Source organism: Coffea arabica, chromosome 8c, assembly GCF_036785885.1.
Source record: "Coffea arabica cultivar ET-39 chromosome 8c, Coffea Arabica ET-39 HiFi, whole genome shotgun sequence".
Lineage (NCBI taxonomy): Eukaryota > Viridiplantae > Streptophyta > Magnoliopsida > Gentianales > Rubiaceae > Coffea > Coffea arabica.
Genome location: NC_092325.1, coordinates 46050931 through 46077730, shown reverse-complemented (window position 1 = coordinate 46077730; position 26800 = coordinate 46050931). Strand labels below are relative to the sequence as shown.

At 39.4% G+C, this 26800-nt stretch overlaps 2 protein-coding genes across 2 annotated transcripts; both read right to left on the bottom strand.

The window, feature by feature from the left end:
• Positions 1 to 91: 91 nt before the first annotated feature.
• LOC140013606 (uncharacterized) lies at positions 92 to 3638 on the bottom strand. The gene is made up of 3 exons (XM_072062955.1): positions 1853 to 3638; positions 575 to 632; positions 92 to 170 (listed from the first exon to the last, which is right to left on the bottom strand). Exons 1-3 carry the CDS (start codon positions 3636 to 3638, stop codon positions 92 to 94), a joined length of 1923 nt encoding a protein of 640 aa, XP_071919056.1.
• Positions 3639 to 10465: 6827 nt separating this feature from the next.
• On the bottom strand, positions 10466 to 12653 carry LOC113722406 (transcription factor bHLH14-like). Its single transcript, XM_072063931.1, has one exon. The coding sequence runs from the start codon at positions 12494 to 12496 to the stop codon at positions 10829 to 10831; it is 1668 nt and encodes a 555-aa protein (XP_071920032.1). The 5' UTR covers positions 12497 to 12653; the 3' UTR covers positions 10466 to 10828.
• Between the last annotated feature and the right edge of the window lie 14147 nt (positions 12654 to 26800).

Below are 26800 nucleotides of genomic sequence, written 5' to 3'. Positions count from 1 at the left end.
AGAGTCCTGTAAGGCGTGGGCACGCCTTGTAAGCCAGAGCCCTCTGGTCAGTGGCTTTTTCCAATTTTCCCTCCTTTATACAAGGATATCATCATATAGCTCCTAAGCTAACAGCACTTGCAACCCCAATTTTTGTTTGCTTTGCACACATGATGGAATTCAGGCATCCCCTGACAACACAGGGGTAAACAAGAAAGTTTAAAGAGGTCTTGGGTTAACGAACGCGGATATCAACCAGAAACGAAGGACAAAAGCTCAAATTGGCTCACTATTGGGAGATAAGATGAGGGCTTGATTTTTTTAGATAGCTAAAGAGGGTTAAATCCTAAATGCCCTTATCATTTCAAATGCATCCAATTCAACAAAAATGTGGCCTTGACATGTATAAACTAGCAAGTTCTAGAATGCCAATACCAAGTGTGATACCCACTCAATCAAACAAAATAGAGCAAATAAGAATAATATGCTCAAGCAAGGCTCAAAAGCTCCCCAAAAGTTACAAGAATGGGTCAATTCCTGCATATTCAACATTCAACGACATTGCCAAGGGAAACAAAATGCATAGCTAGCATACTTGACCACATAACCACTCACTTTGATTGTGTCATTCATCACAGCAACATGCCCCAACACTAACAAGCATAGAAATAACCAAAAAGCCAACTAACTACAATGTTTTTTTTTCATTTTTTTTTAAAGTAACAAAGCAAAAAGAACTAATGAAAAAGAAAGAACTAATGGAAGCCACTCCCCCCCACACCTAAAACCTACATTGTCCTCAATGTAGAAAAGACAAATGAAGTATTAGGGGAAAAGAAAAGAAATTTCCCTGACCACCGGGGAGAGAATGTGAGACACTAAGACGAAGGAGGTGAGACGGCTGCGTGCACAAGGTGGTGTGGTGGCGGCGGACGCAACACCAACAGGAAGGAGAAGACTGAAGTTTCTTTTTCGGAAGGGTTGGAAGGCGTGGGCACGCCTTAGAAGTTATAGTCGTCTGACCGTCAATTCCAAAACTCCATTCCTTAGGTGTGATGACCTAGCGTGGGCATGCCTAGCTGCCAACTTCCTGTCACAAAATAACAACCCACTAAGTGACACTAACACTTAACAAAAACTTAAAAAATATAAGAAAACTAAAATAAAAGAAGCCTTGGGTTGCCTCCCAAGCAGCGCCTTTCTTTAATGTCTTTGGCTAGACATAGCACCACTCTTTAGTCTGGATGTAATTGAATTTTCCTTGTAATTGGTGGCCCTCCTCCAGGATCCACATGGCCATTGAGTGCAACTTTTTTCCTAAATTTTCTCTCCATTTTTACCTCATGAATTGCTTTCATCCTATAGGACTTGTTCGCAGCAACCTTGGATTTACCCCTACAAGCAAACTTAGAAAATTCTTGCACAGAGGGATCAGTGGTATATATAGCAAACACAGAATGAGAGTTAACAGGATGTTTCATTGTATCAAAAATATTAAAATGGACTATTTCTCCATCAAATTCCATCGTGAGAGTACCCTTACTAACATCAATTTTAGTTTGGGCAGTACTCAAAAATGGTCTTCCTAATATAATGGGTGATGGATTTGGGGCACTTCTATCATCCATGTAAAGCACATAAAAATCAGCAGGAAAAATTAATCCATCTACTTGCACTAAAACATCCTCAACTATCCCATCCGGATAAGCACATGTACGATCAGCCAATTGAATTATTATCCCCGTTTCTTTTAAAGGTCCTAAATTTAGGGAATCATAGATTGACTTAGGCATCACATTAATAGAAGCTCCTAAATCTATCATGGCATTTTTTATACTAGAATGACCAATCTTACAGGGGATAGCAAACATACCTGGATCTCCGCATTTGGGTGGGAGTTTCCTTTGAAGTACAGCTGATACATTCTCTCCCACCATCACTCTTTCATCACCCCTTAGCTTTCTTTTGTTAACGCACAAGTCTTTCAAAAACTTTGCGTACTTGGGTACCTGCTTGATCGCGTCCAATAGGGGGATGTTTACTTGAACTTTGCGGAACACATCCAGGATTTCTTTTTCCTTCTCTGCCCTCTTTGTCCTTTCCAACCTGCAAGGAAAAGGAGCTATATTAGATTTAATAGGGATCGAAGGAATAGATGTTACCTTAGGCTCTTCGCGAATGCGCCCTTCCTCTTCAATCTCCTTTTCTATCTCCTCCTCACTTTTGCTTTTCGAATTTACCACTTTAGGTCCATCCACCTCTTTGCCACTCCTTAATGTCATAGCACTTACATTCCTGGGATTTGGCTCGGGTTGAGATGGCAATTTTCCATAAACATGGGACTCTAGGCGATTAATGGCAGTTGCCATTTGACTCATTCGAATCTCCATATCCTTCATGCCTGATTTTGTGTCCTGTTGGAACTGAGTGGTGGTTGTGACAAGTTGAGTGGTAGTGTTGGCCAAACTCTTGACAATTTCTTCCAAAGAACTCCCTGAGCTTGAGGATGAGGGTTGAGACTTATGTTGCCACGGTTGCTGAAATCCTGGAGGCCGATTGGAGAATGCATTTTGTGGCCTACTACCATAGCTGAGATTGGGGTGATCTCTCCAACCAGGATTGTACGTATTGGAATACGGATCGTATTGCCTACGGGGCGCGGGCACGCCTCCGACCATATTTACTTGTTCTGCCCCGTCCTCTTGCAAAATGGGGCACGAGTCTGTGCAATGGTCCATGCTAGTGCAGATTCCACATACTTTCGCTCGCGGCGTGTCTCTCATGGCCAATTGTCTCACAACAGACGTCAATTCTGACAGTTGCTGCTGTATGGATGAAGTCTCTACCTCGTTGACTCTACGGGGAGGGTTGCTCTCACGTAAGCCAAATTGCTGGGAGTTCTCTGCCATGGCTTCGATGAGCTCCCACGCTTCCCTCGGTGTCTTGTTTGCAAGTGCTCCCCCACTGGCAGCGTCAATGATACTCCTGTCTGTTGATTGGAGCCCCTCATAGAAGTATTGGATTAACAGTTGCTCACTAATTTGGTGCTGCGGGCATCTAGTGCACAACTTGTTAAACCTTTCCCAGTATTCATACAAGGACTCACCGGGATATTGCTTAATGCCACATATCTCCTTCCTCAAACTCGCAGCTCGGGATGCAGGGAAGAATTTTTTCAAGAATTTCTTTTTTAACTGTGCCCATGTGGTAATACTACCCGCTGGTAGGTAGTATAGCCAATCTTTTGCTGCATCCTTGAGAGAGAAGGGGAAAGCTCTAAGTCTTATCTGCTCCTCAGTGACCCCAGGAGGTTTCATGCTGGAGCAAACTACCTCGAATTCCTTGACATGTTTGTGGGGTTCTTCGCCAGAGAGACCATGGAAAGAAGGTAGAAGGTGAATCAACCCCGACTTCAGTTCGAAAGCAGTATTCTCAGCCAAAGTGGGGAATGTGATGCATAAGGGCTGGTGAGTCAGCTCCGGGGCAGCCAACTCCCTCAATGTTTGGGTGTTGGCCATGCTTACTCCGTCTTCTGCTGGCTCGTTTGCAGCAATTAAGTGCCCTTGTTTTCGTCTCTTGGTCTCTTGCCTCCGCTTACGCGCTGCCTTCTCAACCTCTGCGTCGTATATCAATTCACCTGTGCGAGAAGAACGGGGCATAAACTAGCAAAAGTATCAAGAAGAATAAAATAAAATAAAAATAAAATAAGAACTGAATTTGAAAAGAAACAAATAATCCAAACGCCAACTCCCCGGCAACGGCGCCAAAATTTGACAGGTGCCGAACCTGTGCAATAATAATTACTAAAAAGTCCTAATTACCACATCAATTAAATAATTATAGAACAAATCCAAGTACTGGAGCAGGGACCCTAGGTGTGCAATGGGTTACTTGATTCACCCTGTTCCCGAAGAGTTTGCTTGATCCGATATACCGGATTTATCTATAAAAATACTAATTTTGCGTACAATGGCAAGTAGGGTCGATTCCACAGGGAGCAGGTAGGAAATTATTTCTTTTCAAATTAGTAGAACGAAATTGGGGGATTTTCAATAAGAGGCAAATAAAAATAAAATAAAATAAAACAAACAAAATTCAAAACTAACTCACAAAGCACAATTCACTAGAAATAGCAATTAATAAAAGTTCTACCCAAAGGATCAACTGCTCAGGCACGGTCCAATTAAATGCTCATCGATGCAAAGATATTTCATCCATTTATCACTAGGTTGGTTATAGCCATCAATAAGCTCTGACAACCAGCTCTTCCGTACTTTTCCGACAGTCAAGGTACGACCATTAACTGCTTCCCTAACCAGATAACAACCCTAGGTACGACCATAGGAATTTAATTACCCAATTGCATTAAAGCTAGAAGAACCCAACCCTAACCAATAAACACGCTAAGAGGGTTTATTTAAATTAGATCTTGCGTTTCCCCATCATAAAGCCAATTATGGTGGTCGCCACGGGGTGCTAACTAAATGAACAATTACGGATTCTATTTAATTAACGTGGCAGTAGGCTATTAAATTAAATCAAATACCCGGCCGTTGATATTCGATTAATCAAATACCCATGAACAATTAATTCAGGAAACGCACGAATAGCAATAAAATGGAAGAAATAATGAAATTCGATTAGATCTCACAGATATTATGGACCGCGCCTTTGCGTCAACCTTTGGGTAGAGGAGGAAATTAGCCGCTCCTCATCGTGTCAATCTTGCGCGAATTAATTAATTTCATCCACGCAGACATCAAAGAATCTGGAACAGTGAAGTACGAAGAAAGAAAAAAGAAAGCGTCTTCCTTATCTCTGCGTTGGCAATCGTACTGAATCCCCAAATTCAATGCCAAAAGCCCCCACGAATTGTACAGATCCGAAGACTCAAGTGAGAGAGTCAAAAACGTGAAAGCCAAAAAGCAAGAGAAGAGTCTCCAACGTCTGACGGCTAGGGAAAAGAAAACTAAAGCCTAAAATAGATGATGCATCTTGCTTTGTCTTTTTTTCTCTTTATAGCCGCCGCAATTCCAAGGAGTCCAAAAGCCAAGAAACGTCTGGTGCAAATCAATCTGCAAAAGCCATTTCCCCCTTTGAGTTTTGATCCCATGTGCCTGGTCCACATGGACCACGGTCCGTCTTTCGGTTTCGTCCACCTTCCAAGGCGTGGCCACGCTCTGAAATGAAAAGTCTTCTGGAAATTTTTCCCCGCGATATCATTTTAATGCTAACCACCTACAATTCGCACAAATGTCAAATATGAGTGAAATCCCCTTTCTTAACACCATGAATGGCCAAAATTAGGACAAGATGACAATGCAAAACGTGCCAAATAACGGCTCTATCAAAATTTATTAGTAAATTATCCACAGCAGGGAGTCAGTCCCGTAGTTGGTTCGGTTATTTGTAGGTAGAGGCAGAGGAGCTCTCTAATTTTGAATTTTCTGCACTCATAAAATTGATGACTATCTCGTTCCAATTTGCGTGCTTGCCAACCTCAACTTATTTTTTATTTGAGATTTTGTCATGCCACCCAGGCCCACCTTCGCTATTTGGGTCTTCTGCATCTGCAACATGTTCGGGCTAGGACCTGACTTTTTACTGAGTTTGTTTCCTTGTCTCGCGGGACATTTTTTCGTCACTGCTCGTCCAAGCCAACAGAGGTCATCTAAGCCCAACTTTCTGAATGGATCTAATACCTGGGGGCTGGGGGTAGATGAAACTAAACCTACTTTGATACAAAACTATCTCCAACATTTTGTTGCCTTGCCCCACTTCCCCTCCAATTAACATGTGCATTACTATCACTTTTGAAACATCAATTAAGGAATTTTCTTTGTAAAATTGTCATATAGGCATCTAGCATGTGATGTAAAATAGATCAATATTAATCTTAGTATACAATAAGGATTTCTTTAACTTTTATATATCAACTAGGGCATCTCCTTCAAATTTTTTTTTTTTTTTGGGAAAATGTCCTACACCAATCCAATTCTTAGTTGTTTTACAGTAATAAATGGGATCGGTATCATTTCAATATTAGTATATGATTAGTTCATATAACTTTTAAATAGCAACTAAGAAAATAATACTTAATTTCTTTATTAGATGTGATTGTTAAAACTTTAAAATAGTAATCAAAAGAAACACTATACCAACAGGAAAAGAAAATGACAAATAAAAGGAACCAAAGACAAGCAAAAAAAAAAAAATGAAAAAAATCAACCACGGATACAATTTTATTAGTACTAAATTGACTCGGACTAAAATGATAGGAATATTTGTCAAAAATAAACACTAAAAGTTTTGCCTTTTGATTTTTTTAATCAAGTATCGATCTTTCTTAACTTCAAGAAACCTATTTTAAGGATTGATACTTCACCAAACTCCACTTTCTGAAGGCAAGTGATTTTTTTTCTTTAGAATTTCTTCTGTTATAGTTTAAACTTTAGTTATTGATTATTCACATAAATATTATTATTCAAGTTTATAATATAAACTTTATAATGAATATTAATTTGTACTGCGTTTGACTGTTTGTCCCTCCTAAATTAAAATCCTAGTTCCGCACCTGCCTTTAGCAAGGCTCAGACAATTACGCCAATTCAGAATTCAGAGAGATCAACAAAAATACATACTACAGTCATCAATTGCCACCATTGCTTCCTCGCATGCCCTCCAGAGGTAGAAGAAGAAGAAGAAGAAACTACAATCATATACTGACAACACTGTCTATGACCTTGGTGTCAAATCAGCACGTTATTCTCCTAAGAATCAATAAGCTCAAGAATTAATCTTCAAAATCAATGAAGCAATGAAAGCTAGCAACATCTCTCCCTTCATTAAGTTGGCGGAGTTGGAAAATTGCGATTGTGAATCAAAATATGAGATGATTAGCCATGTTGACTTCATCGAAGGAAATCAGGATTCAACCACCGCTAGCTGGTTGCAAACCCTCAAAGTCTTGCTAGCTCTTGTGTTATTTTTTCGCTTTCATACACACCAACATCAATCAAAGGATGATCATGTGGGCAACCGAGAAGAGAAGAGCGAGGGGTAAGACTTGGTAGGGAAAATGTTTAGCCAAAGAGGTCGGGGCAAGAAAAACATGCGTACGAATCGGGAAGTTGATGAATATTCGTCAAGTACTTGATCTCCGATTTGAACTAATCATAGTTAAAAAATCATCTCTATAAATTAGTAGGATATCTCGTATTCAATATATATATATATATATATATATGTCAGGCCCTATTATAGCAAAATATTCTAGATTTTCAATTAGGAATAGAAGAGGATAGTTACACTACCTAAGCTCTTGATTTTATTAAGCATCTTTATTTTTTTCGATGAAAAATGAGAAGACATTTGGTTGCAAAGATGGTGCTCTTGATCTCTCCCACAACTTAAAGCTGAATCGCGCAAATCCAAAATGTATGTTATCTTTCGAAAACGAAGATTGCCAAAGAGAAACATATGTAATCAGCAATGCAGATGATCTAGGTTATTTTGCTCGATCGCATAGATACTTACTTGTATATATAGTGCGTAATCAAAACTTTGGCATGCATGCGGTGTAAGTGATGTTGTGAGTGTTCGTGAGCGTAGCGTAGGAGCTGATGATTGCAAGAAAGCTGTAACGTTCACTTTCTCCGAATAGGTTTCCTCCACACAATCAAATCATTCGTCCATGCCCGGCCGCTTTGATTCACTCATTCATACATGTAATTTTTCAAGCCCATGTAAACGTACAAAGTACTACTCTATTTTGAAAAACTAGGCCGTATTCTATCTCGTACAGTTATATGTAATTAGGAAGTAGGAAACAAACTGTACGTGAGGATGGCCATCCGGCTCGGCCATACCGAGCTAAATCCTTTATTATTTGGGACGGGTCGCTACCAGTTTTGGTCATCTCGGCTAGACATCGCATGCGGATAGCCGAGATGACTCCCACATCAACTGATGCCTCGGATTTGTGCACGGCATGACACGACATCCGAGGTCTTATCGGAGAATCTGACACCTACATGGCGGATAAGACATCTGACGGGATCTATCTACTGCTCTGTACGTCCCGTCAAATCAGATTGGACCGCTCAATCCCTGCCAGGTCCTAGGGAGTTGGAGCCCACTATTCCTTCCTTCAACTTATCCCCTATAAATACCACTCCCCCTCATTCGGGAAAAAGGGAGAGAAAGAAAGATAGTAAGAACTCTACTGTTTTCATTCCCATTATTCATTTTTTCACAAAACAAACTTAATCATCGGAGGTATTATGAAGGAGAAGGCCCGATCTAGCGTGCATATCAGGAAAAGTATAGCACAAAGGCACTTCGTTCAAGAAGAGGACGTATTTGGTTAGCTAGACTTGACCGTCCAAAAGTAACCTCTACAGTACGTTTTACTGAGTTGAAAGGTAACACCAAGATTGTTGGAGTTTAGTTGAAAAACAAGATCTTACTAACTAAAACAATACCAGCCCTAGCACATCTTCTTAACTTATGAATAAGCAGAGTTGTTTAACACCAATTTTAAGCTTTTCAAGTACTGTTCTTAGCTATTTTTCAATATTCTACTAGTACTACTATGTGTTTTTTTTTTTTTTGGTTCTTTAAGAATAAGGTGGTAGAATATATATATATATATATATATATATATATATATATATATATATATATATATATATATATATATATGTATGTATGTATAACTTTGTGGGTAGCATCTAATACAATATATTTTTTTATTATAGCATCGGTGTGACTGAAAATTTTCTTCCTTGTCATAATTTTCTAACAGACTATAATCTTTTTAAGATTTGTCATGTCACTTCTGACTATACATGATTGCTTGAAAAGGGGTGATAATTTAGATGATACTTGCAAATTTGCGTGAAAATGGACATTATTATTATTTTTTTTTATGTATATAAAGAGAAAGGTGCCTGATTGCTTGATAGAAAGAATACATATGATTGAATCTAGGTAGTGCATTTTACATTTCAATGATTGTGATATTAACGGTGAATATATAAGAAGTCAATTTTTCGAAAACTTCTAATAGCAACCACGGAGGACCTTAATATTGTAAAACTTGAATCGCAGAATTATAGGGCACAATCACCGAAATTAAAACCGTCAATGAAAAGAGAAGAGCTAAGTCGTTCTTTTTCTTTTTTTGAATAGGAAAAATTAATTAGTGTAGCATATCTCTTTTTAACATATTTAATACGACAAAGTAGTTTTGCTGCATGAGTTAATTTTTTAGGGACAAAGAATTATGGGCCAAAGTCCGATGTTGAATGAAGCTGCAAAAGACATGAATCTCGGAATAGCTAATGTTGAACGAAGCTGCGAAAAGACGTGATTCTCGAAGAAGTTGAATTGAAAAGTTTGACCCTAACGGGCCATCCAAAGCATCGATCTGCTCGTGTTTCACTTCAAGAAAGTTGGCTCTTTAGTCATGATTGTGACCGGGCCATAGACATGCAGACACATTCACCTATGGGCGACTGGACGGCTTTCAAGTCCGCATATGAGACATTGAATCTAGCTGCCTGCTTGTTTTAATTTCCTTGCGAATGAAAAACGTGCAACTTAATCGTTTCTGTATCATCATCTATATTCTGAAGCGGTTAATTCCACTTTGTCCCCCCAAACTCTGGACGATTACCCACTTCAATCCTTAAACTTCAAAATGGGACACTTAAGTCCCTAAACTTATAAATACCTCCCACTTCAGTCCCTAAACTTATAAAATGGAACACTTAAATTTCTAAACCCTTATAAAATGAGACACTTCGACCACCAATGACATTCAGGATTTGTTAACAATTTTCCTCAAGTGGGAGGTACTTATAAATTTAGGGACTTAAGTGTCCAATTTTGAAGTTTAGGGACTGAAGTGGGTAATCATCCAAAGTTTAGGGGGACAAAGCGGAATTAACCCATATTCTGAACCTTAATTCTTCTCAAGAAACTAAAATGGAAAATAAACACAACCCAAACAAAAAAAAGGCAGTGCCGTCAGTAGCAGAGCTAAGAACATATGAAGAGGGGGCGACTCTTGAATATTGAATATAAATACTTTAAAAATCTTAAAAAGGAATAGACATTAAATTTCTCTAGCTATAAGACGAAAGTAAAAAAAAAAAAAAAAAAAAGGGAAGTAAAAAGTGCAATTTTAGTAGTTTTGATGCAGTTTTAATGCTTAAAATTTTGACAAATGCAAATTTGGTCTTCACAGTTTAGCGCAAGCGCGATTCTAATCTATAAACATTTGGAAAAGCAAATTTGGAGCAAATTTCAAACAATTGACGATTTTTTCCAAATACCAACAAAATCAGTCACGTGCAGTCACATGTTTGTTGAATTAAATTTCTTAATAACCAAGCAAAATAGTTAGTATAGTTTAAACAATAAGAATAACTCTCATGATCGCACGTTTTGTCTAAACTCGGGACTAGATTTGCTTGTCAAATCTTGAAGTACTAAAACTACACATATTATACATTGAGGATCAAATTGACTCTTGTCAAAACTTTAAGAACTAAAACTGCATAGAAACTAAATATTAAGAACTAAAATTACATTTTTTTCCCCCTATATTACAGTATTAGATCACGATTTCAGGGGGCAAGAGAAGGACTTCGTACGCAAATTGTAAAATTTCGTAGAGGGTAAGAAAAGCTTTTAAAATTTAAAGGGGAGGCGAGGAGGGCCCAGCTGCATGCCTCCGCTTTATGCTATGCTATGAAGCCATGTACAGCAGACAGCTAGTGTTACAGAAATTGTGGAGGAGCTCCTGAGTTTCCCGCTTCAGTGGGTGAAACTGTGATGGGATTTAAAGCCGTAACCTTCTAAGGAGTGCAGTTTTGAGAGCATCCTCGGTAGCCAAAGCATCATTTCTGGGAATCCTAATCACAACATCGTGTAGCATCAAGTCCTGTACGGGGGAGAAGCTTGCGGAGCAAACTTGGAGCTCCATTTGTCGCAGTGCATCCATCAATTTGGCTGATGGGTAATTCACATCCGGACATAGAATGTGGAGAATGGCTACCGATCCATTCACAAACTTTACATGGATTTCATGACTCGAATTATTAGCAGTATATGGAACACTATTATAAGGTTTAGATGACATTCCGCTTTGATTTTGATCAGCTGTGACGGTGCTTTGAGTCTCTTGAATGAAATCCCCGCAGCTTGTGGCAGTAGTAACAAGTAGTTTGCGATCATGATATTGTGCTCCTCCTCGCGATCCAACCCCAACTCTGGCCTCCAATTCCTGAATTTTGGCCTTGAGCTCGTTGATGTAAGCGACTGCATCTGCAAGAAGCGAGGCTTTGTCCATTCTGGACACGTTGGGTACCACGCTTCTGAGAGCATAGAATCTGTGATTGAGCTTCTCTCGCCTCTGCCTTTCTGCCTCCACATGGTTCAGCGCCATTTCTTGCCCCGTCATGGATGCCTCTCTCATTCTTCTTCTCGATGACGGCGATCGGACCTTGCTCCATTTTCCTGCCGCCTCGGGCATGAAATTTTGAGTTTCCAATAGTTTGGGACCAGTGTGAGCCATCCCTGCAGATCCGGTTGATATCGGCTGCCCACCTATTGGTGTCAGCGTTCCTGAAGCGGATTCATCATCAATGTTCATAATTGTTAAGTTGCTTTCCTGGGGCTTGTCTTCCTGCAGTGAGCTTTGTTTGGCATCATGACCTAGCAGGCCGCCAATGTCAAACAGTCCTCCTCCTGCAGGAGTAGTATTATTACTACCAAGGATGGCGTCTCCGGTGGTGGTAGTTGTACTAGTACTGCTGGTGCTGTTTTGATCTTCTGAGCCAAACAGTGTCTTGCAAAGTTGCACCAGTCCCCAGTCTTCTTTTATCAATTCTGAGGATCCCAATTCCAGAATTCCACCTGAAGTGGAGATGCAAACAAAAGTTTTAACTCCATGAGAATGAGCTTCTTTAGCCCTCTCGCAGTTGTAAAACAGGAGTTGGTGATCTCCAACTAACCACGCATACGAACCCGAATTGAAGGTTCGGACCAGAAGGTCTTCTCCGGACACAAAGCACCTGGTCAGCGACAGCATATAAAACCACTCCGAATCAGCAACATCCCGGCCATCACCAAATCCATCGCTTTTGCTGTGGGAAGTAGAATCCCTCCAGGGAAAGGACGAAGGAACTTCTTTCCCTGCCTTCCTTCTCCCGAAGATGTCCTGAGTGGTCACCTTCACGCCGTTATCGGCAAGTGTTTGCTGTAGTAGCAATCCGTTGTTATTGCACGCTCTCTGGGAACAGTCTTTAGGCCCGCGGAAATGGCCATCACCCCACGACAAAACCAGGCGCCCGTCTCGATCCCTTGATGCCTGCCAGAAGATAGAATAAACCCACCACTCTCGCTGGTTTTGCATGATGAACTGCAACCGTTGCTTAGGTGCAGCAAGTGTTGCTTCGCAGAGTAGCGAAGCCGGAGAAGATGCTGCAGCAGCTAGAATGTCTTCCATTGATATTAGTCACTACAGACCACAAAATGATGAAGATGATAGGGTCTGATTTCAGATACAGAGATACAAGATATAAAATACTACTAAAAGTTTCTTACTGTTTATTTCCAGAATTACGAAAGAGGAGAATAGGATGAGTTTCAATTGGTGGGCAAGGGATTCAAGAGTTAAATACTGCTTATATGATTCTGAGGTAAAAGGGCTAGGCGCTATATATATTTTTCTCCGGAGGCAGCGCTGTATTACGTCCATTCCCTAACTTGGCGTCAACGTTATACCCGCTCAGCGTGTATCACGTGCAAATTTCTGATTCCCTAGCAATGTACCACAACCAACCAATAATTAGACATCTACCCCTAACTATCTTCCAAAACTAATAAGCACCCTTTTTTTTTTCTTTTTTGCCAACACGATAGGGATTCTATTCTATAATTACTCCTATTCTATACTAGAGGGAGGAGGGAACCTAAAGAGATTAAAGGGGAATCTGGCGAGTCACCACCGGTTCAACGGCACCTACTGACGAAATTTTTAAAAAAGTTGAGATATTATAATACATGTAAATCAAGAAATTCGATCCTTGGCCTACAATCAAATAGAGGTATAAACTTTCTTGGTGTCAAGTACCTAAATACCATAAGGTTCTCGTAACTTCTTAATGGAACACTTTAGTTTGTCTTTGCCCTTAGATTTGTATATACAATCATGCACTTAAAAATAATATACCACATACTTTGTCCGTTGTGGCCTCTAACAGAGATTGAATTGCGCTTATTTTCTGCTATGTAGTGAAGTAGATATTTAATATTATAATGCAGGCTAGCGCTACAATTTGTCAGGCCTCATTTCTATGTGGAAAAGAATTTTAATAGTGATTTGTAATTCTAAATTATCACTGATAGCTCCTTGTTCAAATCAATTGAAAATTTATGAGTTTTGTTTTTAGCTATTTTACTAGAGAGAGAGAGAGAGAGAGGGAGAGGAGTTTGCTTCTCATAATTTGCATCTATCTAGTAAAATATTCTTATTCATTTAGCGGTATAAAAGTTTTTCTATTGAAAAATAGTTGTCAAAATTCATTACAGTTCAACCAATTTACTACAACTTGATAGTGTATACAATTGATAACTTAGGGTACAAATCACATATGGGTGACAATTTAGGAGTGCATATTGCTATTAACCCAAAATGACATACCGCTGCATTGCCCTGCCCCCACGGTGAGACGCAGCATAAAGGCAACATGGAAGAGTGAGCAACAGAATGACAGTAGGGTCCATTGATTCCGGAAGGATGAATTATGATGACATTCACACTCACAGATCAGAGAAGGATTACACTTTTTTTTTTTTTTTTTGTCATCACCGTGGGTATCCGGGTCTACACCCGACTAATCCCACAGCGTTCCAGCAGAGCGGGCTCAACCGATACTAAAAAAGATAACAACTGAGTTGCTATCCGGGATCGAGCCCAGATGGAACTCACCTAAGGAGGTTACTTCCACCAGCAGATTAACCCAGCGCGGGCCATAGAAGGATTACACCGCACCGGCAATCACCATGATATACTGTTGCCAAAGTTCTTTTTTTTTTTTTTTTAAGGATACTGTTGCCAAAGTTCTTGAACAGGGAAAAAACCAATCTCTATCGTGAAAAATCAGAAAATCAAGTAGAACACTGATGAAGTATACATTAGCAGAGTCTGTTGGGATATAATAGTACATGAAAGAAAAGCATGAGAATTAGCGAGTTAACAAAGCATAATAAAGACTAAGGCCTTGTTTGGATTGCATTTTCTTAGATTTTTTATAAAAAAAAATTATTGTAATGATTTGATTTATATGAGAAAAAAATAATAAAAAAATATAATTATGAAAAACGACGCATTTTTCCGATGAAAAATGGCTGTCCAAACGGAGGTTTAAGATTTTTAATGCATGCACTCGTTCAACTTTGGAAATGAATTCCATATTCATGCACGTGTTTAAGAAGCTTTAATATGGTAGTTGTCGCGCCCCATTTTTTGATAAATAAATAAAATGATAGTTTTTGTGATTTTATTGGTTTGGAAAAAGTGAATTTTTTGATAAAAATAAAAATGGGTCTAAATGGGACTTTTGAAAATCCGACGATTTGACCCAATAAAAATAGTTCAAAAAGGGTTTTTTATATGAAAAATGGAGTCGCCACTTGGTATAGAGTTAGGGTGTACCAAGTCACCCAAAAACTGAATTTTTTAAGGAAAAAAAAAGTAAGAAACCCTTTTGAACGACTCCTAGTCCACGCAAACAAAGAAAAAGGTTCGGGAGTCACATTTGACGAAGGGGAAGGCAAGGATAAAAATCCAAGGCACCCCTTCGACCTAGCCAAGGCTAGTTGCGTGATTTAACCCTTATTTTCCTAATTTTTTTCTACCCAAAGTATGTATTTGCAATTTGGACAAAGACTAATGAATGAGAAATGCAATCCTAAATCTAAGAAATGTCTCTTATGAGGCTTGTGGTCCCATTCACATGAATTGTGAAGGCCAATAAGAAAGACCTCATAGAAAATCGTGAATGATGCAAATGAGGACTCAAATAAGAGTGTAAGTGTGCAAAGTGTAGAGAAGGGCATGTGTGCAATTTGCAAGTGTTTGTGTGCAAATGAATGAAAATATAAGTGCTCGTGTGCAAGTGAACAAAAATAGTAAATATATAAGTAAAAAGATAGGTGCAATGTGTGAGGTGAAAAATAAAGAAGTGAATAGGTGTGTAAATATGGCATATGGATTAAAAAATTTAATGAGGAGAATAATGAGAAAATGAAAATGTATGAACTTAGAGGAATGCATCAAGTCGGGTACGGGGATGACCTCTAGTTTTATGATTTTAATTTTCCCTTTGACTAGAAGGAAAAACTAGCGTGCTAAGGCTATTTGAAGCCATACTCGCTCGTTTCCCTTATCGGAGGGGATTTTCACGCAAATGAACCCTAACTAGCATGAGATGCAAGTCCTAAAGTGAAGGGGAAGGGGTTTGAGGAACATACCAAATGATAAACTAAGGAAAAATGCGTGATATGTGGTGATCATGCACTTAATGAAAAAGGAAAAAAAGAACCTATTGGGTCTAGCATTGGACTAGCCCATCCTATGAATTCCGACTAGCGTTGGACTAGTGAAAACGATAAAAGAAGCCACAACTAGCGTTGGACTAGTGTGGTGACGTACATTCATCCATTCCATTCATCTATACTACAAAAAGCGAGTAGACATGCAAATCACTTATAAACACGTAGCACATAACATGCTCGACTAGATGCAAGATCCTAATAAAGCATTTAACATATAACACATAGGCATGCAACCATTACATTTGCTAACTAAAACAAAGGGGAAAGGGAAAATGGACCAAATTACTTGCTACGCCCTATCTATTACAAGCCAAGAGGTGTACACATACCCCATTAATAAAAATCAAGAAGTAAATGAAATAAATGAAAGAAAATAAGGAGCGGCTAGGAAAGTAAGTAGACATGCAAATTTCAATTAGCACATTGGTCCACATAGGGAGAGACAAAAAGGATAAAAGAAAGTTATACCTCCCTCGTTCTTGAAGCTAGTAAAAAAAAAGGTCCTAATTTGGGCTAAAACCATCAAACAAAGGATTAATGCACCAATTTAATGATAGAATGTAAATAAACAAGCTAAATCCACCAAAATCAGCAAATCATTCCTCAATTTCAACTTCATGGAGTCAAGAGTTAATTAAAGACCAAGAAATCGGAATGACCTATTCAAATCCCAAGTAGCATTTACTAAGGACCCAAAAGCAAGCATTGTTCAAATATTCAAGTCCAAATAAACAGTTTAAGCACTTCAAAGACTCCAAAAATAAAGAAAGAGCCAAGCAATGATTGAGGTTGCAATGATTTTAGGACTTAATTACAAGATACTAAAACATGCTTGGGCTTTTGTGGCACACAGAGAAACTTAGAGGGATCAAATTGATTAAATGTTCCAATTACTTAGGCCTTAGTAGAACAAAAAGGGACTTGGGGGTCAAAATGCAATTTCTAAAGTTATTTTCATGCAAAAATCATGCAATCACGTAGAGGAATTCTGCACTCAAATTGCAGCAAAACATGAAGCCTTCGGCAATCCAAAAAATGCAGCAGTAGCTTCCATTTCACACGCAAGTTTCATTTCAAACCTTCAACAAACAAAACTTTGAACTAACTCCAATCAAAACATAACCAAGCACCTCATGGCAAAGCAAAACTTAGAATTTTTCCATGCAAGTTAGCTAGAAACAAAACCTCTGCGACTAAAACAGAAAATTTTCTATTTCGTCCACAACCATTCTCATGCAGTTTCCTTATGCCATTTAGACACATTCATGCAAGCCAAACAAGAAAAAAAAACATGACTGAATTGTTATCTAGACAAAATGCTAGAGCTCAGAGCCAAAAGAAAGAATCAAACGAAAGAATAAAGTTCTGCAAAATTGGTTTCGGCAGGCTGCTGTACATTCATCCAAAATTTTCCCGCAACTTCAAGCTTTCAAATGCAGGTTTCATATAAGACTTCAGGCAAGAGCTAGTGAAAAACATCACTCAATATCATTGGGCAACTAAACACCTTACTCAACACCTTACTCAACACAAATCCATCAGGAACACAAACCATTAAAATCAAAATGAATGACCAAATGGGGAGGCACAAGCTGCGGCAGAAGAAAGAACAACCAACTTTCTAAGTTTCCTGGTGAGCTTTCCTTTAGCATATAATCTCAAATAGACGTCAAAATCTCAGCTTTAAGCAATGAAACATCAAACTCATCCATCAAGACTGAATTCAGATTGGAAACATGCAATTCTGGAAAAACATACAAGAATGATTCGGCAATTTGGTTTGTTCATTTTTCAGCAAAATATTGGAACATGATTCAAATGTTTTAAGGACTCAAACATGCAAACTCAAAACACTCTTCCCTTGCCCTTTTCCATACAAGACTAAATAACAAATTAGAAGAGGCTAAAGCTTGGTGGATAGTCATGGAAAGGGGAACAGCAAAAAAAAAAAAAAAAAAAAAATGCAGCAGCCTCTTGTTTCATTCAAATGGAACTTGATTTCCAGCAGAACAATGGAGCCTACTCTAGGACCAACTACACACGAAAACAACATCAATGATTCAACTTCCTCTTTCCATCACAAGACCACATAGCAAGTTGAATGACAAATCCATTTGGAGGGCTGTTACATGAAGAAACAGCAAAACACAAGGGCGAATGCAGCTTATCAAGAACCCATAAAATGTTCAGCCCTACATTCATCATATTCATCATGAGCACATGCTTAGACAAACAACAAAGAAAATCTGAGGATAGAGAGAGGCCAAAACATGCTTTTCAAAACAATTCATGGAGTCCATGCTAGGAGTTCATCTTATTCACTTGTTTTCTCAAACTTAAAATGCCAGCCGAACAGTCTATACGAAAAGCCATTTTCTATACCACAAAACAAAAGGAATATGTGCATTGTTTGCAAGAAAAACAAAGTAAGCCTCACTCATTCTCACGGCAAAACATCAAAGAAGCTCAAATATTTTTGGACCCAACCATTCAATCTTAAAACTAGACTTCCCACCTCAGGACAAAACAGATTAAATCTGCAACTTTTGGTGAAAAGACCGAATGTGCAATCACAGAATAAAAAAAAAAAAGAATGCAACTTCTTTTTGCTTTTGCTAAGAAGTTTTGCAGCTACAAAGCTTATGTAAACTGAAATGTCAAAACATCTCATTAAAACCCACCATTTAATCATCAAATGCACACATATTTTCCAGATATCTGTTTTAGCAATGAAAATGCAACAAGGAAAACATTTCATTCTCAGACCATGGAGTGACCACTTCACTCCCTCGGACCTTCAAACCAAACCAGAAAAACTAATCATCCAAAACCATTAAACTCCCAAACACAACCCCAACAATGCAAGAAACCAACCATCGAATGTCATGAGAAGAACACACAAACAGAAACAAACAGAAACAGCAAAGAGAAACGGCAAGAATGAATCAAAAACTAGTCTCAAACCTACATAATTCTCATATTTGTTGGGCTTGCTAGAAGATATAAATTAAAGGGATTACCTTTAGCACCGTGGGGGGTCTTATGAACCAAGCAGAAATCGAATAACTTGCGAAAGGATGTCAACTTCAACGCCACAGATTACTGGTGAAGAAATCTCTGGAACACAGCCACGGTCCTTCTTGTTCAGCCGCCGCTCTTCACGGCCTCTCTATCTCTCTGGTTTCTCTCGAACACTCTGCAGTCAAACGTGAGCTTCTCCGTTGAACTCTGGTTCAGATTTCTCCTCCCTCTTTTGCCCCGTTCTCCTCTTTCCTTAGCTCTTTCTTGGTCCCTGCTAGCTATTTTCTCTCCCCAGCCCTCAAAAACCCAGTTTTTTTTCCTTTTTGTTTTGCCGTTCTTCCACCCTTCCAACTCTCTCTGCTTTCTTTTGTTTTTGCCGTCAAAAATCCCCCGTATGCTCCCCTTTTTCTTTTGCCGTTCACTCCCTTTTGAAAACCTCCCAGATTTCAGCCACTACTCTACCCGGCTCTCTTTCCCTTTCTTTCTTGCTGCCCAGAAAAATCCCGCCGCCAGTCTTTTTTCTTCTCTTTGTTTCCCCCGTATTTTTTTCTACCTCTCCTCCCTTGCGGCTGCTCTGTTTCTTTTTCCTTTATATGATCAATTGGGAGCCCTAAAACCATTGTCCTTTCTCCAGTAATTGCAGCCAAGGAGCCGTCCCAGATTTCTTTTGCAAGCTGCGTAAGTCCGCAGCTTTCATGCTGCGGCAGCAATTTTCCCTTTTTTTTTTTCAGCTAATTAAAAACAGAAATTAATAACAATAAAAATAAAATAAATGATAATAACAAAAATTTATAATAACAGAAATTATTATTGAACAGCAAATTACAACTTCCATTTTTCATCCATTTTCTTTTTTTCCTTTTTTCCTTTTTTTCCTTTTCTTTATTTTTTTCCCAATCCAACTACCGCCTATTTTTTCCAGTTTTTCTTCTTTTTCCTCTTTTTCTTTAATTTTCTCTTTTTTCCTCTTTAAAATTTTTCATTTTCATTTTTCTTTCGAGAAAACATTGAATAAAAACAAAATGACTAAAACATATTTTTGATGTTTTCTTTTCCTTTTTTTTTTCCTAAAAAAAAACTCTATGCTAATCTTAAACTTAAAAGCTAAAACTAAAAACTAAAGCTAAAAGTAAATAAGAATAAATAGCAAATGAAATAGGTCAACTAAAAGGGCGAAAAATGAATAAAACTAAAATATCATAACAACTAATAGTACAAAACACACAATAACGAATTAAAATGCAAGCAATCTAAAATGAAAATCATGAAATAGATGCTACATAAAATTATTCAAAATTTGGTGTCTACAGTTTGCCCCTCTTTGTCTGAGTTTTGAAAAAACTTGAGACAAAGAAGTAGACACCAAATACTTACCTGTGTTATTGGGCTGCAGAAGATTCTCACGAAAAGGAATTATAACACGGGACTGACCCGAACATGAAAAATAAAACGGGACTGACCCGAACCAGATTGAAAACGGGCCTGGACCTGACCCGATCATGAAAAATAAAACGGGACTGACCCGAACAGGAATTTAAACGGGGCTGACCCGAACAGGAATTTAAAACGGGACTGACCCGAACAGAAATTTAAACGGGGCTGACCCGAACAGAATTTAAACGGGACTGACCCGAACAGGAATTTAAACGGGACTGACCCGAACAGGAATTTAAAACGGGACTGACCCGAACAGAAATTTAAACGGGGCTGACCCGAACAGAATTTAAACGGGACTGACCCGAACAGGAATTTAAACGGGACTGACCCGAACAGGAATTTAAACGGGACTGACCCGAACAGAATTTAAACGGGACTGACCCGAACAGAATTAAACGGGACTGACCCGAACAGGAATTTAAACGGGACTGACCCGAACAGAATTTAAACGGGACTTCACTGGAGATGTTTAAACAATAAATTGAGTTTTACCTGAAAGTAGTTCACACTTTTGCAGCAAAAGGGAGTTTTGATTTTTGTGACTGAAACGATAACTGATGTCGTTCTTTATGCTCAAACTTCGTCAACAACTTTATCACTTCACCGTTGCTTACTGGGGAGCCAGTTCTGACGTTGATTTAAGTGCGAGAAATAGAATATTTGCAATGTTCCTGCAAGAAAAGAAAAAGTGGTAATGGACTCGCCACCATCATTTGATCCGATTAGCCTTGAGAATCGTGTAAACATGAGTCTTGTGATGCTTTTGCCTCTAGTTTGCGGCGTACACCTTAGTCGAGCTTGCAACTTTGAAACCTTTCAGATTCTGAGACTGATAAGCACGTGTTTACTACTTCACCCAAATCCGTGTAGCAGTCGTGTTACTTTTTAACCACTGCGATAGATGATGGAATTCCCTATCTTTGTCCAAACCTTAGGGTTTATCATTCATCCGAATTTAATGGTGAAAGAATGATGCATGAAAATGTCATATAAAACAATGATATATGCAGAATGAATTTCCTATGTCAGGCAAAAATGAGAATGCAAAAGAATACAAACAATCACAAACAGTCGAACACAAATAATTGAGAGGAACCAAAAGATTTATAAGAGTACATTTTGTAAAAGAATGTTTGTACAAGTTTGGCCAAACAATATTATATTCGAAACTTGGGTATATCTGTTTCGGAATTCGATACTGGCAGAAATATCACAAACATGAGGAAAAGTCTAAATGAACCAGGTCACCAGCTGTCCCTTATCGTGCTCATCCGTTGCGAAAAACCGACCTTGGCGCCCTTTCGGGTTTTCACCAAGGTTGCCCCCACCTTTTTTTTTTTTTTTTTTTTTTTTGAGGCGCCCTTTCGGGTTTTCACCTAAAGAACAACGAAATCTCTTGACCACAGTCGACTCAGAAATATGCATTAAAGATTCTAGCATCAGTAAAATGCACTTCCCTTGAGAAATTGGGCGAAGGCATTACGGACATCACCTGCCAGTTGATTAACAAATTTTCTAGTAGAAATGCAGCAAGTGACGAAAGCCAGGACTTTGGGCTTTTGTAATGAGGTCAGGTGGGGTGTTTTCAAGAAAAGTTCAGGCTTAAAAGCAGATTTTGATAAGAGGTGTGAAATGAACTGAGATTGCACCATTTGAAATGAAACCGAGGAAAATTTGCCCCAGTTTAATTGGATTTTCTCTTTTGCATTCTTTCATTGCATTTTTCCTCACTTTTGCATTTTTCTTTAAAACTAAATTTTGCCCCAGTGTGGGGTTTTCTGCTTTCTTTTCTCTTCATCTCTCTTTCAAAATAACTCTGCCCCAGTGTGGGGTTTGCAATTCTCAGGGGCCGTCAAATGAAAATTTGTCAATTCTGGTGGCTCAAAGGGGACAAGTAGGGATAAAATGTTTTATAAGTGTAAAAGAAGATGGCCTGACTTGCATTTCGCCATTTGCATGAATTTCTTAAGAAAATTTGCATGATCAAATGAAAAACTTTTTGCACATATCTGAGTTGATGGGTTGAGGGAAAGCCCGTCCATCCATTTCCGCCAAAATAAGAGCTCCGCCAGGTAATACCTTTTGGACAATGAATGGCCCTTGCCAATTTGGAGCAAATTTGCCTTTAGCTTCATCTTGCATTGACAAAATTCGCTTTAGTACCTTATCACCTTCTTCAAATGCCCGCCGATGGACTTTTTTGTTGTAAGCCCGGGCCACACGCTTCTGATAGCACTGACCATGACAAATAGCGTTGAACCGCTTTTCATCGATCAAAGTCAATTGCTCATGGCGCTGCTTGATCCAGTCGGCCTCCTCCAATTTAGCTTCCATAAGGATTCGTAGCGACGGAATTTCAACCTCAGCTGGTAATACAGCTTCCATTCCATACATGAGTGAATACGGCGTTGCCCCAGTTGATGTTCGAATAGAAGTCCGATATGCCATTAGTGCATAAGGCAGCTTTTCATGCCAATCGCGATGCCTTTCTGTCATTTTGCGGATAATCTTCTTCAGATTCTTGTTTGCAGCTTCTACGGCTCCATTCATCTGAGGCCTATAAATAGCAGAATTGCGGTGTCTGATCTTGAACTGCTCGCATAATCCATCCACCATGTCATTGTTCAAATTCTTGGCATTGTCTGTGATAAGTGTTTCAGGTACTCCAAATCGACAAATGATATGATCTCTCAAGAAATTAGCAACCACCTTCTTCGTTACATGTTTGAATGATTCTGCCTCAACCCATTTGGTAAAGTACTCGATCGCCACCAATATAAATCGATGTCCATTTGAAGCGGGCGGATCAATCGTGCCAATTACGTCCATACCCCACATTGAACAGGGCCACGGGGCGGTCATATTATGCAATTCAGTAGGCGGAGCGCGTATAATATCACCGTGCATTTGGCATTTTATACATCTCCGGACAAAGTCTATACAATCATGCTCCATGGTAAGCCAGAAGTATCCGGTTCTCATGATTTTCTTCGCCAGCAAATGGCCATTCATGTGAGGTCCACAAATGCCACTATGCACTTCTTTCATCATATATCGAGCTTCATCCTCATCAATGCACCTTAAAAGGTTCAGATCCGAGGTTCTTTTGTACAACACTTCTCCACTTAAGAAAAACTTGGAAACCATTCTGCGCAAAAAACTCTTATCCTTTGAACTAGCATGCTGAGGGTAAGACCCCGTTTTGAGAAATTCCTTAATATCCTTATACCAAGGCATATTATCAGAGGACTCGTCTGCAACCCAACAGTGGGCAGATTTGTCTTGAAGTTGAATCTGGATTGGTTCGATTTTCAATTCATCTGGATACTGGATCATAGAGGCTAGAGTGGCCAAAGCGTCGGCAAATGCATTTCGGGCTCTCGGGAGATGTCTGAACTCTAAATTTTGAAATTGCTTGGCCAAAGTGAGCAAACTACAATGGTAAGGAAGAATTTTCGAATCCTTGGTTATCCACTGCTTCAAAGTCTGGTGTACGAGCAAATCTGAATCACTGAAAGCTATCAACTCTTTGATTTCCATTTCTAAAGCCATTTTGAGACCAAAAATGCAAGCTTCATATTCGGCCATATTGTTTGTGCAAGCAAATTGCAATTTAGCAGCGGCAGGGTAGTGCTTCCCTTCGGGTGACACCAAAACAGCTCCAATTCCAGCTCCGAGAGAATTCGAAGCCCCATCGAAGAAAAGCCTCCATTCAGGACTTTGTTCACTTATATCGTCTACAGCGCCTACAAATAGGACCCTCTCGTCAGGGAAATAAGTACGGAGTGGTTGATAATCATCATCTCTTGGATTTTCCGCCAAATGATCAGCTATAGCTTGCCCCTTGACTGCCTTTTGCGAGGTAAACACAATGTCGAACTCTGATAGAATTATCTGCCATTTGGCCAATCTTCCAGTCAGCATCGGCTTCTCCAAAAGATACTTCAAAGGATCAGACCGGGAAATAAGATACGTGGTATGGCTCAACAGATAGTGTCTAAGCTTTTGGGCTGCCCAGGCCAATGCACAGCAGCTTTTCTCAATGAATGAATAATTAGCCTCGTACTGCGTGAACTTCTTGCTTAGATAGTAAATGGCTTGTTCTTTCCTTCCAGAGTCGTCATGTTGACCTAGAACACACCCTACTGCTCCTTCAAGCACAGATAAATACATAATCAAAGGTCGGCCCGGTTTGGGCGGCACTAAGACTGGTGGATGCAACAAATAATCTTTAATCTTGTCAAAAGCTTGTTGGCACTCCTCATTCCAATACAACGGCACATTCTTTCTCAATAATTTGAACAACGGCTCGCATGTGGCAGTTAGTTGGCCGATGAACCTCCCAATAAAATTGATCTTTCCTAAGAAACCCCTCACGTCCTTCTGAGTTTTTGGCACCGGCATATCTCGAATTGCTTTGATTTTTGCTGGATCTATCTCTATGCCTCTCTTACTGACTATAAATCCCAACAGCTTACCCGCAGGTGCTCCGAAGGCGCATTTTGCAGGATTTAACTTCAAATTGTACTTCCGTAGTCTCTCGAACAATTTCTTCAGATCAACCAAGTGGTCCTCTGCCCTTTTAGACTTGATTATAATATCATCCACGTAGACCTCCATCTCCCGGTGGATCATATCATGAAATAGGGTTGTCATGGTCCTCTGATATGTTGCCCCTGCATTCTTTAAACCGAAAGGCATCACTCGGTAGCAAAATGTGCCCCAAGGGGTAATGAAAGCAGTCTTCTCCCTATCCTCCTCTGCCATCAAAATTTGGTGGTAGCCAGCAAAACAATCGCAAAAGGTTTCAATCTCATGTCCGGCAGTATTGTCTAAGAGAATGTGAATATTTGGTAGAGGGAAATCATCCTTAGGACTGGCTTTATTAAGGTCTCTATAGTCAACACAAACTCTCACCTCTCCACTCTTTTTTGGAACAGGGACTGGATTTGAAAGCCAAATTGGGTAATGGGAAACAATGATGATATTGGTTTTGAGTTGTTTTTCAATTTGCTCTTTTATTTTGAGGCTCATATCTGGTTTGAATTTTCGGGGTTTTTGTTTTACGGGTGGAAAAGAAGGGTCTGTGGGTAACCTATGCACTACCACATCGGTTGAAATGCCCGTCATATCGTCGTAGGACCATGCAAAGACATCCTGGAACATAGTCAAAAATTCAATCATCTCCTTTTTCTGCCTTTCATTCAAATGAATACTGATTTGCACCTCTTTAACTTCATCCTTAGTGCCAATGTTTACTGTTTCTGTCTCTTCCAAGTTCGGTTTTGGTGTTTCCTCATATTGTTCAAAATCCTTTGCAAAAGAATCGAATACCTCTTCATTATCACTCTCGCTTTGGAACTCGGATTCCTCCAAGTCGTGAGTGATATAGAAATTGTCATTATTGAATTCCAGAACAGTAATATCCAAAGGGTCAAATATTTTTATTTTTGGCCATCTGAAAGAATTAACGAATGTGGGATAATAAGCAAATAAGCATACAACAAACAAATGAACAAACAATATGAATATAGACAACACAACATGACAAGAACAACTTGTGCATTTTCATAAAGACCTTTGATTGAAAGCAAGTGAAAATGAAAATTTAACAATATTTACATGCGCAAAAGGAAAATTGTTTTCATTGGCTATTTACAGATGCAAAAGTATTTTTCATGAATTCATATGAATGATAAACCCCTTTCAGTTTACCGAAACTCCTTCCGAATAGGCAGAAATTCGGCTGTCCAATTGGAAATCGACCCTTCAGGGATGTCAGGAAATTCGGCCTCGTTCGGGAAATTGTCTTCAAATATTGCCCCAATGAACAGTTGGGACAAACTATCCTCGATTTCTTCAGTTGAATTACCCTCTGATGTGATTATTTCAGCTGGCCGGGGAAAAGTATACCGTAGCGGTGGAATATCGAAAACCCTTTGCCGGCCCTCTTTTTCTGCTCTTTTACGCTCCTTCATCTCCTTGAAATCCTTGGCGGTTGGTCTGAAACCCAAACCGAAGGTATCCCTCTTTTCTACTATCTTCACTGGCTTCAGGATCCCTTGCAGTTCACGCCCCAACCCCTTGTCGAATTTGTATCCTCCACGAATCATTTCTCTGGCCATCATTACACTGGCCTTTGAGAGAGTTTGTTCCTCCGTGGTTATCCAACTTACGGAGACTATATCGGATGTGTTGTGAGGGGACATGGTAACACTTTGACTACCCTCCTCTTTAACTCCAGAATCGGTGATCACCAGGCAGTCCTCTTCAGCAAAGATAGTGATTAGTTTGTCATTTACCACGAACTTGAGTAATTGATGCAACGAAGACGGCACGGCCCCAGACTTGTGAATCCATGGCCTTCCAAGTAAAATATTATAAATGCTCGGAAAGTTCATGACTTGGCAAGTTATTTGAAATTGGGCGGGCCCCATCTCGATTACTAAATCTGCCTCTCCTATTGGCTCCCTCTGCGCTCCATCAAACCCTCTAACGATAGTCCCTGAAGGCCTCAGCTTGATGTCTTGCAACCCTAGTTTCTCTAAGGTACTCCAAGGACAGATATTCAGTGCGGATCCATTATCGATTAACACCTTAGGCAGCATTTTTCCATTGCACCTCACTGTTATGTACAACGCCCTATTATGTCCGATGCCCTCCGTCGGCAATTCATCGTCAGAAAAAACAATTTGCTTGTTGAATAATACGCTCCCCACCACGTTTGAAAAAT

Excerpts from the sequence above, each read along its gene's own strand:
- LOC113722406 (XM_072063931.1), bottom strand. The coding sequence starts at position 12,496 with ATGGAAGACATTCTAGCTGCTGCAGCATCTTCTCCGGCTTCGCTACTC.
- LOC140013606 (XM_072062955.1), bottom strand. The coding sequence starts at position 3,638 with ATGCCCCGTTCTTCTCGCACAGGTGAATTGATATACGACGCAGAGGTT. Across the intron at positions 633-1,852 it reads ACCCAAATGCGGAGATCCAG|TGTTGGGGCATGTTGCTGTG; the intron begins GTATGTTTGCTA and ends TATGCTTGTTAG. Across the intron at positions 171-574 it reads GTGAGTGGTTATGTGGTCAA|GGGATGCCTGAATTCCATCA; the intron begins GTATGCTAGCTA and ends CTGTGTTGTCAG.